This window comes from Seriola dumerili, unplaced genomic scaffold (genome assembly GCF_002260705.1).
Source record: "Seriola dumerili isolate Sdu_G_001 unplaced genomic scaffold, Sdu_1.0 BDQW01000199.1, whole genome shotgun sequence".
Taxonomy (NCBI): domain Eukaryota; kingdom Metazoa; phylum Chordata; class Actinopteri; order Carangiformes; family Carangidae; genus Seriola; species Seriola dumerili.
The window spans coordinates 1,471,479-1,483,950 of record NW_019174454.1 but is presented as its reverse complement, the minus strand read 5'-3'; the positions used below and the strand labels follow the sequence as shown (position 1 = coordinate 1,483,950).

At 41.5% G+C, this 12,472-nt stretch overlaps 1 protein-coding gene across 1 annotated transcript in view; it reads right to left on the bottom strand.

Moving 5' to 3' along the window:
• Positions 1-6,292: 6,292 nt before the first annotated feature.
• dock10 (dedicator of cytokinesis 10) overlaps positions 6,293-12,472 on the bottom strand; it is a 44,298-nt gene continuing 38,118 nt past the window's right edge. Inside the window, exons 47-57 of the mRNA XM_022753869.1 lie at positions 12,249-12,350; positions 11,509-11,615; positions 11,213-11,335; positions 10,974-11,087; positions 9,537-9,683; positions 9,169-9,379; positions 8,853-9,043; positions 8,672-8,772; positions 7,738-7,876; positions 7,442-7,514; positions 6,293-7,262 (exon numbers count right to left, since the gene is read on the bottom strand). Coding sequence (XP_022609590.1) covers positions 7,204-7,262; positions 7,442-7,514; positions 7,738-7,876; positions 8,672-8,772; positions 8,853-9,043; positions 9,169-9,379; positions 9,537-9,683; positions 10,974-11,087; positions 11,213-11,335; positions 11,509-11,615; positions 12,249-12,350 — 1,367 coding nt within the window. The 3' untranslated portion in view covers positions 6,293-7,203. The remainder of the gene's footprint in view (positions 7,263-7,441; positions 7,515-7,737; positions 7,877-8,671; positions 8,773-8,852; positions 9,044-9,168; positions 9,380-9,536; positions 9,684-10,973; positions 11,088-11,212; positions 11,336-11,508; positions 11,616-12,248; positions 12,351-12,472) is intronic.

The following is a 12,472-nucleotide window of genomic DNA, read 5'->3' as shown; positions in this document are numbered from 1 at the left end:
CTGAATGGTGCAGCATGTTTAACTCGTGCAATTGTTATTGAACACCACTCGTTGAGAGGCTTTTTTGTGGCTAATATCATTCTCACTATGTGTTACATTAGCAAGCTAGATTTTCTGCTTTCTCGTTGTTTCCCTTTAGTAAATATGTGATACTTTGGATGCAGCAGATCAAAAATTATATTAAAGTTTAAGTTAACAGTATATGTTTTGCTTGTAGCTCATGCAGAATATGTGCTAAATAATAAATGTATTTGCCCCGTCAGTGACTGACTCCTAATAAATCCTATTAGCACAGAAGGTAAAAATATTTAGCTAAGTGGCTGTAATGTAGTGTAAATAATGTAATGTAATATAGTGAGGGATCGCCGTGCTCACCATCTTTTATCAGGTGCATTCCATCCAGCAAAATCTGCAGTTTATCCAACAACAGGTTAAGTGGTTTGCACTCAAAGTAAAAAGTGGTTCAAAGTGAAGTTCATTTGTTGTATGATTATGCTTTTATAATGCAGAAAACATTTTGGCTAATACCTAAGTGTGCAGGCACCTGAGTTTCAGCTAATTCTCACAAAATTAAATGCAACTGTATATCCAGCCTTATAAATACTTACATTACTTATATATTACTGTATCATGTAGAAATTTTAAACCGATCCACTAGAGTGAAACATAATTGTAACACTAAATGAGCTTCACAAAATGTGTCAGATACATAACACTGCATATGTCACAGGTAATAGCTTACAATGACTGTTAAAGGTGCCTACGTTTCATATAAACACACTGGTTTACTTACAAGGAGCCTTCCAAACATGAAAGCAGAGTCTATAGTGTGTGATTTAGACAAAAAAAAATACACTCTTTATGAACACTGACACGAAACAGGTCACATGTCTAAACACACACATGGCCCCTCGACTACCCATTTCAATTTACATAGTGAAAAGAAACAAAAGATGAATAAATAATGAGTCCTATGTTGCTCACGAGGCCTGAGTCAGGTGACCACAACTGTCTGTAAAAAGCGCTGTCACCTGCAAGTGTATGTCTCACTCCAAAATGACACCACAGGTCAGGAAGAGGAGTCCAGACATCTGATCCTCGCCGCAGAGGGCCCCGTGTCTCATCACTGTTGGCCAGGCCTGGATCGCCATGGCCAGATGAAAACAACCCCTGTAACCAGAGTCCTCTGTTTGTGTGGTTAGGTGTGATAAAAATCGGTCTGCTGGCTCACTCACTGAGAGCCCCGTCTACACTGACCTAGATGAAGAGGCTTAACCTGGTTCTGGCCACAAAGGCTCAGTTCATGTCGTGTCTGCATTTTGTGCCATGGCCACATCCAAAAGTGTTTAGAAGTTCTTTTAAGAATCTGTCTCAGTTATGGAGGCCAGCTCAGTGATTTTCGGCTCCTCCTGGTGTTTTGTCAGAACTGGACGGTTGGTGTAAATGTCATCCACAGGTAGCAGGAAGGTGACAGTTTTAACCTTGGCCCTAAAAAGTCAAAGAAATAACAAGGGTTATATGGATACAAGCCTGCAATTTAGGAAAAGAAAAGATGAATAAGGCCTATGAGGAGAAAATAGCTTTAAATACATTCAAACTAGCCATTAATGGAGGAACCTTCAAACACTCTGTTTTATCAAATTGAAACCCAACTTTATTCAAGATTTCTGGGACTTTTAAGTGCCTCTCTCTACCTGTTTTTGTGGACGTATTCCTGCAGGGAGTGCCTGTTGGTAACTTTTCCCACGTCTCCTCTAGCTGGGTTACCAAAGATACCATTCCCATGCTGGATTTCTTCTTGCAGTCTTCCCCATCCCGAGTCACTCTGTCTCGACCTGTCCGTCCTTCCCTCTCTCATAGTCACCCCAGACAGGTTGGAGCTTATAGAGTACCTCCGGACAGTCATGATATTGTTCTCTGTGAAAGAACAAGAACATGATGCAGTGGAATGGATTTGTTTTTGACATTTTCTGATGTCTCATTTAAATCTTATGGTGTCTTTATATGCCAGTTTAAAATGCAGTAACTTTGCATGTCTGAATGAAATGAATGCATGACTTTACCTGTCCTTCCTCACATTGTGTTGTGTTGCTGTTTCTATAAATAGTAGGCTAAATGCATTTCTATAAACATGTTGCAGAAGAGGCTAGTGAGTTGCATTATGGCATCCAGTGTTTTTGGAGTTTGATCCATACTGAGAACTAAAATTATATCTCTGCTCTTGCTGCTTAGATTTAGACCATTTTCCCTGTTGATCTGTCTCTTGTAAAGCTCCAACTTAAATTGTTAAGTATTAAATTGCTGGAGATATTTTTTTTTTTTATCATTTTCTCAGGTGCCATCATTTTTTATGTCCATAGTGTAGTTGTGGTAATGAAATGGTACTTGTACAACCACTTGTGCTGAAACAGGCCCTCAGCTCTTACCCTTGTATTGTCCCTCCAGGACAGGTGCAGACACATTTCGTCGCAGGTTCACATAGGGGTTTTCCTCCATCCCTGCCCGCTGCTCTGCTGCTGAAGACACCGAGCTGGCTTCCCCTAGCACGGTCCCCAATGGCCGCTGAGGGTAGTCCCCTCGCAGCTCGCGGTTCTCCGCCTCCAGCTTCTTGATTTCATCGCGCATCTCCATGATGACCTGCGCCAGGCTGCGGGTGCTCTCCATGGTGCTGCTGCTGCGTTGCCAGTACCACGGCTTCCCGAAAACAGGCGGGGAGTCGCGCAGCAGTGGCTCACCGTGCTGCTGGGGTTTTAACATGCTGCTCCCAAAGGCTTTTTGTGGTCCTCCTGCTGTGTGCCTCTCTCTGTTGTCTGTGTCTCTTCTCAATCTCAGTCCAGATCTTGTTCTGGGAGAGATTATGTCGCCTTTCACCACTTATACAGCTGAAAAGGCTCCGGTGATCAGCCAGCAGCACACAAAGGATGTTTTATTAATCAGCCCCGGCGTCCAGTTTCAGGAAAACTAAGCAGGGGTCGGAAATGAAATGTGCACTGCATAAGAGCTTGAATGGCAGGAGACCTATAGTAAACCTGCAGGAACTCTGAAAAAGCTATGAAGTTCTGACAGCTTGTTGGACCTACAGCAGGTTCAGCAACTTCATGTTTCAGACTAAGAATGGATAGGGGAGATCTGATTTTTCTTTTCTTTTTTTTTTTTTGGCACCCCACACTCATCCTCTTGTAATGCCCATGTTTCTGCTGGGATTACAATATCCTCCCTATAAAATATTAATCCAGTCTGTCAGAAAAATGTAGGATGGAAACTGAGAAAAGGCCGCCTTTCGGTCACAGCGATGCAGAAGATCAAACATAAAAATTAGTTGATTCATTGTACAAGTATAGATTGGATTTATGTCTTAAATGTACACATTTACATGTAGGACCCCATTCACAGTGAGCTTTTATTCAATTCACCCAGACGGACATGTGGATTGGTGGGCCTCTAATTTAAGCCACTAAATAAGTGGCCCTCCGTCTCATGAATATGCATGTTGTTTAATAAAGGCAGAGGTCGGGGGGTAACCCAATGATGACAGGCAGTCTTGGGGGAAAAAAAAACATGAAAACAAAACAGGCGTTTGATAAATGATAAGAGAGGGAATCACTGCAAAAGACATCAAATAGAGGCGGGCTGCTCACAAAGGAGAAAATTACAGATAATTACACTCAATGGGGCTTCCACAGCCGGGATTGTTTGGTCAGGTGCTGCAAAAGAGCTCATGTGGCCACAGGTTGTAACCCATAATGAATAGACCAGACAGTCTCTGAGCACACCTGTAGCTTAGCTGGTCTGACTCCAACACAGAATGAGGTATAACACTGCCAACACACTTCCAAATGATATAATAAAATATGAAGTATTGTCAGGAAGAGCCGATATCTACCAGGTCAATATGAGACACCGAGCCTGCAGCATAACCAGCGTTTGTCGTCTGTGACCTGCACTGAATGGTGCTGGTTCAGAGCAACCTGACCCTACCAGAGTCTAGGCCAGTGGGAGGGAGACAGGCGCACATAAGCGGAGGAGGAGAGAATTGGGAGAGAAACCCAATCGGCCCCCGCTTTCTGGTTCACAAAATACGCTACAGAGAGGGAGGGAGGCGAGACAGATGAGACTTTAGGAGTAGAGAAATACCGATTGGCTGGTAGGAAAGGAGCTTGTGAGGAAAAGGTGCTTCAGGAGGTCAACGGGACTCAATCCGCTGCACGTCAGGTGTGCAACCACAGAGGGAGAGTGAGGAGACAGACATAAATGTGTCCGCTGTCTTGTCAGGCAGAGATACAGACAGATAAGTGACGGCATGCTGTCTTTTACCACCAGCTGTATGTTCAGGGCCACTTAACCTCTGTTTATGTGCTGTGCCCCAACACCAGGCTTAGCATCAATAAATAAACAACCACTCTGCTGCTCCCTCTCTGCATGGTCAGTAATTATACCCAGCTATTGAAAAAAAAAAAAAAATCTGACAGCAGATCCCATGTCAGAGCACATGCTACATTTTCATGTCATTGCACTTTCAATAAAACTCCAATCGTACATTTTCATACCCTTCAGTCCCTTCTTTTATCATGAAGCTTCTGTCTGCAGTACTTCATTTTCAGAAAAGCAAACAGACCATGGATATTAACACTGCTGATATAAGTGTTACACAACAGACTACACCAAAAATCATTTCAGATATGGGCACAGAATACTGAACGAAGGGACTGTCAAAACATGGCTAGTTTCCCAAGAAAACATCTGACCTGAAATATGGCATATTAAAATTTCATATTAGTGTACCGCAGGGAAGATATGCAACATTTAGCAAAACAGTTAATTAAGTGAATGAAAAAAAAAAAAAAGCACAGACGATTTGAAAAAGTCTCCCAATTCCAACTGTTGTCAATTAAAACAAAATCTTTTTCTTTACTTTCCAAATGGCACCCTAGCTGCCAGCACACTAGTAAAACGGTCTGGTTGGGGCATCAGTTATGGTTGTGGTGAAATATACTGAAGATGCAAAGCACAAAGGAAAACAGAGCTCCAGGGTAAACACGATGGAGGCCGTCTGAAACAGAGAGCCCAAGCAACAGACAGGCACACAGCAGTGGTGGTGAGAGCCTCTGGGCTCCATCAGATCAAAACACACTGCTCAGATTGTGATTCATTTGGCTGCTGACTGTGTGCAGTGACCCCTCTGAGAATGAGAAGGAAATCAATGATCCAAAACAAAGGACTGGGCTTTTGGAGTCTTTCCATCCATTTCAGGCAGGATTACTGTACAACAACAGTAACCCTGCCTGTATGAGTTAAACATATGCTGAAACTCTCACTAGTATATGTTTAATATACAAAGAAAAATATTTTTTTAGCTATCCACAACTTTAGGACACTTTTGTCTAACAGTGAAATATTGTGCAAATTTCAAGGTATAAGCATAGCTGCACTGGCCTTGTGACACTGATGGTGCAGGGAGATGACATGACAGGTTGACCTAAAGCCAAATGCCTTTTTCTTCTGGTCAAAAAACAACCCTGACCTCTTTTTTTTCCTGTTTGCTTTGATGCACCAGAGCCTTTTCATCTTTTGCACTGGCCCTTTTAAAGCTAAGTGCCACTGCATATATTAAGTTACTCTAGTGTCATTTACTCTTTGAAGAAAAAGCAGACAATACAGATCACAATCACAAATGAGATAGATGAAAATTTACTGTATTATTATTATTAATCTATTGTTGTCTCACTGTTAATGTCTATACTGCTGTATGCGTTAAAATATAGCTGGTATTAGGTGATGATGGATCTAAACAGCCGTTGTCCATTGTCTTCTTCAGCGTGGACCATGGCATGAAGTGATTTTCTTCTTCGTGTTCAGGCTGGGTTCGCTCATTACACATTTCTATTTCACACATTTCTATCTGTGAAGGTGAGGGATCTCACGATTATCTATAATTAGCTGCTGTCAATGGACAGGATATGAGCGAGCTGCTGTGCACAGCTGCAGCCAAGGCACAGTTTCATTTCAGAAAGCTATTTTACTCCATTCAGCATGATTGGAAACCTGGGCTGATACGATTAACATAATGAGTGACAGGTACTACAGTGAGACGTGGCGTGATCTGACGGTAAGATGCAATGTCCTGTGAGACAATAGAAGACATACGATTGTAGCGACACTGACATCAGGACAGCGGATGAAGACATGCTGAGGAAAATGACTGAAGTATAATAATGAAATTTGGACATAAACAAAATTTTATTTAAATGTTATACATAAAACTTTAGTTTTTGTTCTTTTTTTTTAATTCAGCTAAACAAATATTTATATATTGTATATATTTATAAAAAGAAACATTTCAAACATTTTAAATATTAATATTTCTTATTTACAATTTCAAAACAGTACAGGAAATAATAACAGTAACAATGCAATTTCAATCATAAAAATGTTACAAAACATAATTTTTTTTTTTTGTTTGTTTTGATTTGAAAATTGGGAAGCTGATATTTCCAGGATGTTAGCAAGGATAAAAAGTAGCAATGTGGAGCTGCTCTACATTCAAACAGGAACTGGAGGTGCGTTCAACTCCTCATATGCTTGGTAAATGGAGACCTGTATTCAAATATTTTTGTTTTTCACATTAATCGTCTTTAGATAGTCTGAAGTACAATGCTACTCCACAGAAGGAATGTAAAAAATGTCTTCAAAATGCACCAGAAAGCTATATATTACATGTACAGCTGAACGCACCCCAAGCTCAGTAAGGTCACTGTTCTCTAAAGGGACAGGGTTGTGGAGAGAAGGCGCATGTGTTTGTGTGTTTGTGTGCATGAACATATGCACTGTATGTATTTGTCTGTGGGTGTGTCTGTCAGTATGTAAGCTGATGAATCAGTTGGCAGGGCAGGGGAATCCATACAACACATGGATCGAGTCTCTAAAACCATAAAACAAACAGTAGCTAACAGTCCAGCAGCCTGGCCTCTACTGCAGATAGTCAACGTTCAACGACAGGACTACAGACTACCACGACCACAGTCTACACACTTCTTCCCTTGTTTTCTCTACACTCGCCATCAGTCACAGTTCCACTGGCCCGCTGCTCTCTGCGGCAGGAAACAGCCACAGTCAAAAACAAGCAAATGAGCTGCTTCCAGGCTCAAACTGGCATTCAGGAGAAAAAAAAAATGCCCTCCCTGGCACAAAAAATTTCTTGTGAGTCTATTGGCAATTCAGTAGGCGCTGTGCCGTTCCGTTCCTGGTTGCCTTGTGTGAGGAATCTAGATAAGAGCAAGAATAAAAAAGAAGCTTGCATTGGAACAGGAAGATTCAAAAGGAGAGATAAAGTATCAAGACTAGCAGTTTGGCTCTGTTTGGCTGGGTGGAATGATAAAGTAGGGAAAACAAGAAGCAAGCTGAGAAGATGTCTTTCATGAAGGAATTTGATGACATGACGTACCAGTCTTAGAAAGAGTGGACAGAGAGCTGTTAGAGAGAGAGGCGGTACTGGATGCAAGAACGTTTTTTTGAAGCTGCAATGAGAGAAAAGAGTCGGAAAAGAAGGAGAGAAAACGATGAAGTCATAACAGCAACCGATGGAACCCATGAAAATGCAAAAAATGTCTCATAAAATAATGCATAGGCAAAGATGGTGCTTATTATGCCATGCAACTTGAACTGGCAGCAAAAATAATAAAAGCCACAGTGTGGTAACAAACTACATCTGGACACTCATTGGTCATTGCATAGTGAGACCTGTTCATTCATGATGCCAGACAGCTCAGTCAGCATGTCTCTGTAGTGAGCTCTCATCTCCTCCTGGTACTCCAGCTGGTCCTCCTTGATCAGACGCTCATTCACATCCAAAGCCTGACCACAGGCTTCTGCAAACTGCCTGCAGGGAGCAAATGAAGTTTGTCTCATTGCAATGCTCTCATTCTTAATGCTGTGAATCACGTCAAAAAATGATTATAGTGATTTCTTGCCATTAATTAAACAAAACAAGTTTGCCTGATGAACATAAAGAAGATTGTAACATTTATAAAACCTTAAGGTACAAAAAAAAACAACACAAAATCAAATGGGGACTGCACTTGAAGGTTTTCCTGTGTTTTTGCAATATTACCTTCCTTTTTATTCACATGTATTTGACGAAGTTTGACTTACTGAAATATAATCTTTATTAGCCTTAACTCTCAGCCATATGGGTAAGAATCTTTATTTCAAAAACTGTCAAACATAGAAAAAATATATTAAGCTGTAACAATTAGTTGGTGTTGATTATTGTTCATTCATTTATAAAATGGATTTAGCTCTATATACTATGATAGTGTGGACTATTAAACAGTGGACTAATGCTGATTTTCTTTCCTTTAATTTGTCATATTTTTTAATATGGATTCATCATATTTGAATTTAGATTTTTGCTGATTTTTATTCACATTTTGTTGTTATGTTTCAAAAGATATGCTGTTGCAACGGCCAGACCTCTTGTGTAACTGTAATTTGGAAACTATGGATGTGTTGAACCGCATTTCCCATGTGCATTTCATTACATATATCAATATAGCTTCATTTAAAATAAAGCTATGTTTATGTTGTGTAAAATAACATAATTCTGAACCTTCATGCAAAATATATCCATACCGTGTAAAGCCAGGAATAAAAATACCAAAACTTAAAGTCCTACCTGAAGATCTCCTTCAGCAGTTTGACCTGGTTGTCTGGGTATTTCTTGGCATTCTTCTCCTCTAAAAATGCCCTTGCATAAGCCATAGGCCCTGCATTGACCTGGAGGGGGACGATCAGGTGAGACAAAACGAAGCAACTTCATTCAAACATGCACATGTGTATCTCTGCAGCATCCCCACCTTCACGCTGACGCTGCCCTGCAGTTTCAGCTGCAGCCGGATCATGTCCACCTCCTCCATGTTGCAGAGCTGGTTGAGCTCAGAGACTTTACGCGACATCTCATCTATGGCTACTTCTATTGGGTTCATTTCTGTGCTCTGCTGCTCCACCACCTGGATACGCTTCTTAAGGTAGGGGAAGCTGGAACTCGCTGGTGAGAAGAAAATAAATACACACAAGTCTGTAAGAAGGACGAAAACTGTGCTGACGTGTGTACAGTATGTTCTGTTTTTATTTTTTCGTTCACAAGAGTCAGAGCGGTAAACAAATACTCACTGGTCAGTATGGTGCGTCTCTTGCACTGCTCCTCCACATCTCCATGTTTCTTCCCTGACAGGGTGAACGGCGTCTCAAACACAAAGCGGTTGATGTTGTGATGTCTCTCGAAATCTGTCCTTTTGTCCTGCTGCTCTTTCTCGTCAAAGTAGGGCACCACGTACGTTACCTGGATGTAGGCAAACTTTGGGTCCAGGTCTTTAGGATTAACCTGTTTTCAAAGAGTGTTAAGAAAGCATCGGTGAGCATTTTTGTGACGTTACATGACACAAACCAGCGATTCACCAATAACTGGCAATAAGAACAGCCAGGCAAAACATACACTTACACCTGAAAGTTTTATTAACAGACCAAAATCTGTCAGTTACCTTATTGGAGTCCTGGATCATTTTGACATTATCAGCTCCGAACTTGTCGGAGTAGAGTTTGAGTAATCTCTGGGAGATTTCTGACAGCCCCGTCAGCTTCGGCTCTTTGTAGATGAACTCTTTGCTCTCCTCCTCCTCAAAGAAACCCTGCCAGAACACACATGCACACAACACTAATTAGTAAAGCCTGTGACATGTGCGAGTGGGTGTTTGTGCAATTCAGTTTTAATATTTGGATGATGTTGCTTTTGCATGTCACAACACGTCAGTACACCAGTCTGATTTTATGTCGCCCCCTAGTGGTTTCCTGAGTCATTGGTTGTGCGCGTACAGGCAATAACACATTTTGTCATTTTGTTAGAACCACTCAGCACTAACAGGGGGTCAGTGTTAAGTTTCTGGATGGGGGAGTTCAAAGGTCATTTTCAAAGCAGCATTGGAGTCAAATGTCAAAGGTGAATGAGGTTTATTAAACAGTATCTTCCTGTCCTCTGAGGCTGTTTGACACAAGCTCTTCTTAATGTTTAGGGAGGAAACAACTTCATCACTGGAGATTATGGGAAGTAAAATGGACCACAGCAAGCTTGACACAAGCCCTTCAATGGGGTAAGAGCAGCAGATGTTAATAGTGGCAGAAGGAGAAGAGAGGTAAAAGTGGTTAGCACTGAGGAAGATGGAATATCAAAGACATACAAAACTTACCGCAATCTTGATTTAGAATATAATCAAAAAAAGGAAGAAAAGAGCAGACAGAGAAATTATAGATACTGACTCAGTCAAAAAAAAAATCTGCTCTCCTTATTTTCCCATGAAAGATGCTCTATCTTTCTCCTTCTTTTTACAAATAGTGAAAAGATTTCATATTCTCATTATCAGCTTTTAAAACCCTTTATTCATTTCAGAGCTGTCAAATCTTAGCATAGAAATATTATCCCCCTCATTAACAAATAGGGAACCAAAGGATCGAGATTCTTAAAAACCAAGCTCCAAACCACACAGTGCTTCTTCAAAGGTAAATCCAGGGATTCAAAGATAAAACAAGACACAATTTACCCGTTATATCAAATATGCTTCTACCATTTTTAGCCAGATTAATAAAAAAAAATATATTTCCCACATACCCCTAGTGGTATCTACGTATGCAGACAGTTTCTGTTTTATTTGCCAAAGTTTTGAGCTTTCTGCCACTGAGACCTGGTGGGAGGTGAAAGGCTAAGGATCTGTTGCACTCAAAGCTGAAACATTAAAAAAACTACTAACAAAAGCAAATTTTACTGATACTGCCTATAAGGTTATATTTTGTATTTGCTCTGTAAGTTTGTTGGTGACAGTTACATGAATTGTGCAATACATACAGGCTAGTGGCGTGTCAAATGTATCTGTGTGTGTGTGTGTGTGTGTAGGCGGGTCCATGTAACTGCAATAATTGTTCCTCACCTGTCCGTAGAAAGCTACTCGGTAGTAGCGACCGAAGAGCCGCTTTTCCGAGTTCACCACCTCGGTCACCTTCAGATAGGAGCGATGGATGTCATAGTACAGCTCTGACAGCCTCTGTGGGCGCGTACAAACACACATGCGAGGTTAAACTCAGCTCAATATACACACACACACACACACACACACACACACACACACACACACACACACACACAAAGAATGGAAGGGTGAACAGCTACCTTGAAATCCCGTCTCTTTTCAAAGACAGCGATGACGGGTTTGTTGATGTCAGCGATGAGCTCGTATCTCTCAGATTTCCACAGGTAGTCCACACACAGCTCCAGCTGCTCCACCAGGGTGTCCTACACAGTGCAGCAAGATCAGGCAGCACATTAGAGAGCGAGCATTTACTGCCGTGGCGCTAACACGTGACACCATCTTGTCTTCAATGTTTATGATCATGCATCACATGCATGCATTAGAGCAAAACTTTAAAAGTTTAAGGCTTTATTCAGGATGAAGGGTGGTCACTGACCTCAGTATAGGGCGTGTCTTGTGTACCAGTGTCTTCCTTCATGGCACCCTCCTCCTTGACATTAGGGCTGATGCACATAAACGCCGCCCAGCCCAGAGAGAACGATGCTGGGGTTTCAAACAAGTTAAAGTGACATCAGGGCAAGTAAGTCAACATATATACCTGTACACATCCCATAAAGGTCACACGTTATTGCTGGTGTTATGTTTGCCTTGTAAACATACAGATGCATACAAATGCATCCAGCACATAAGTACATTCTTGTATTTAAATACAAGATGTTTTCACCATTTCTTTTTTTTTTAACATTCAAGCATTCCATTTCTGCAGACTCAAACCAAATTATAAATGTGACTGTGATTTATATCGAACCCCAGTGACACTCCACATTTTATCCAGTGAGACTTGAGTGAACAGTGAAGGTCAAACCGTGACAGCACAATGTACTAACCTGACACAAACTCATATCATTAAGGCAAGAACAGCGGTCCTCAAAACATTTAACTGCATAGTATAATACACAGTGTAGAAAAAAAGGTTAAGATTTGAAGATTTGGCACCTAACAACCTGATCTCCCTTCAATCCAAACCATGTCAATATCAACACCTTCCACTCAATTGCAAGAGGTTTAGACAAATATCAGTGCACACCCACTCTATCCACAGTCCCTTGTCTCTCCATCTATATGTTCTGAACTCCCAACCCCTCCACCCAACAGCCCCCAGGCGCACACACTCACTGTCTTGATCTCGGGAGGTAGTTAGTAAGGAGCTACAGTTAAAGACAGGGCTTTCCTCAGGGGACACACTGGACATCCTGGCCTTGTCAGCTCTCCAGTAGCCTGTTTGGTAGGAGGAGGAGGAGGAGGAGGAGGAGGAGGAGGTTTACAAAGTTGACGTCCACTTGCTTTTGCCTTTTATGCTCAAGGACAAGGCTCACGCATCAGCCGAGCGGCTGGCACAC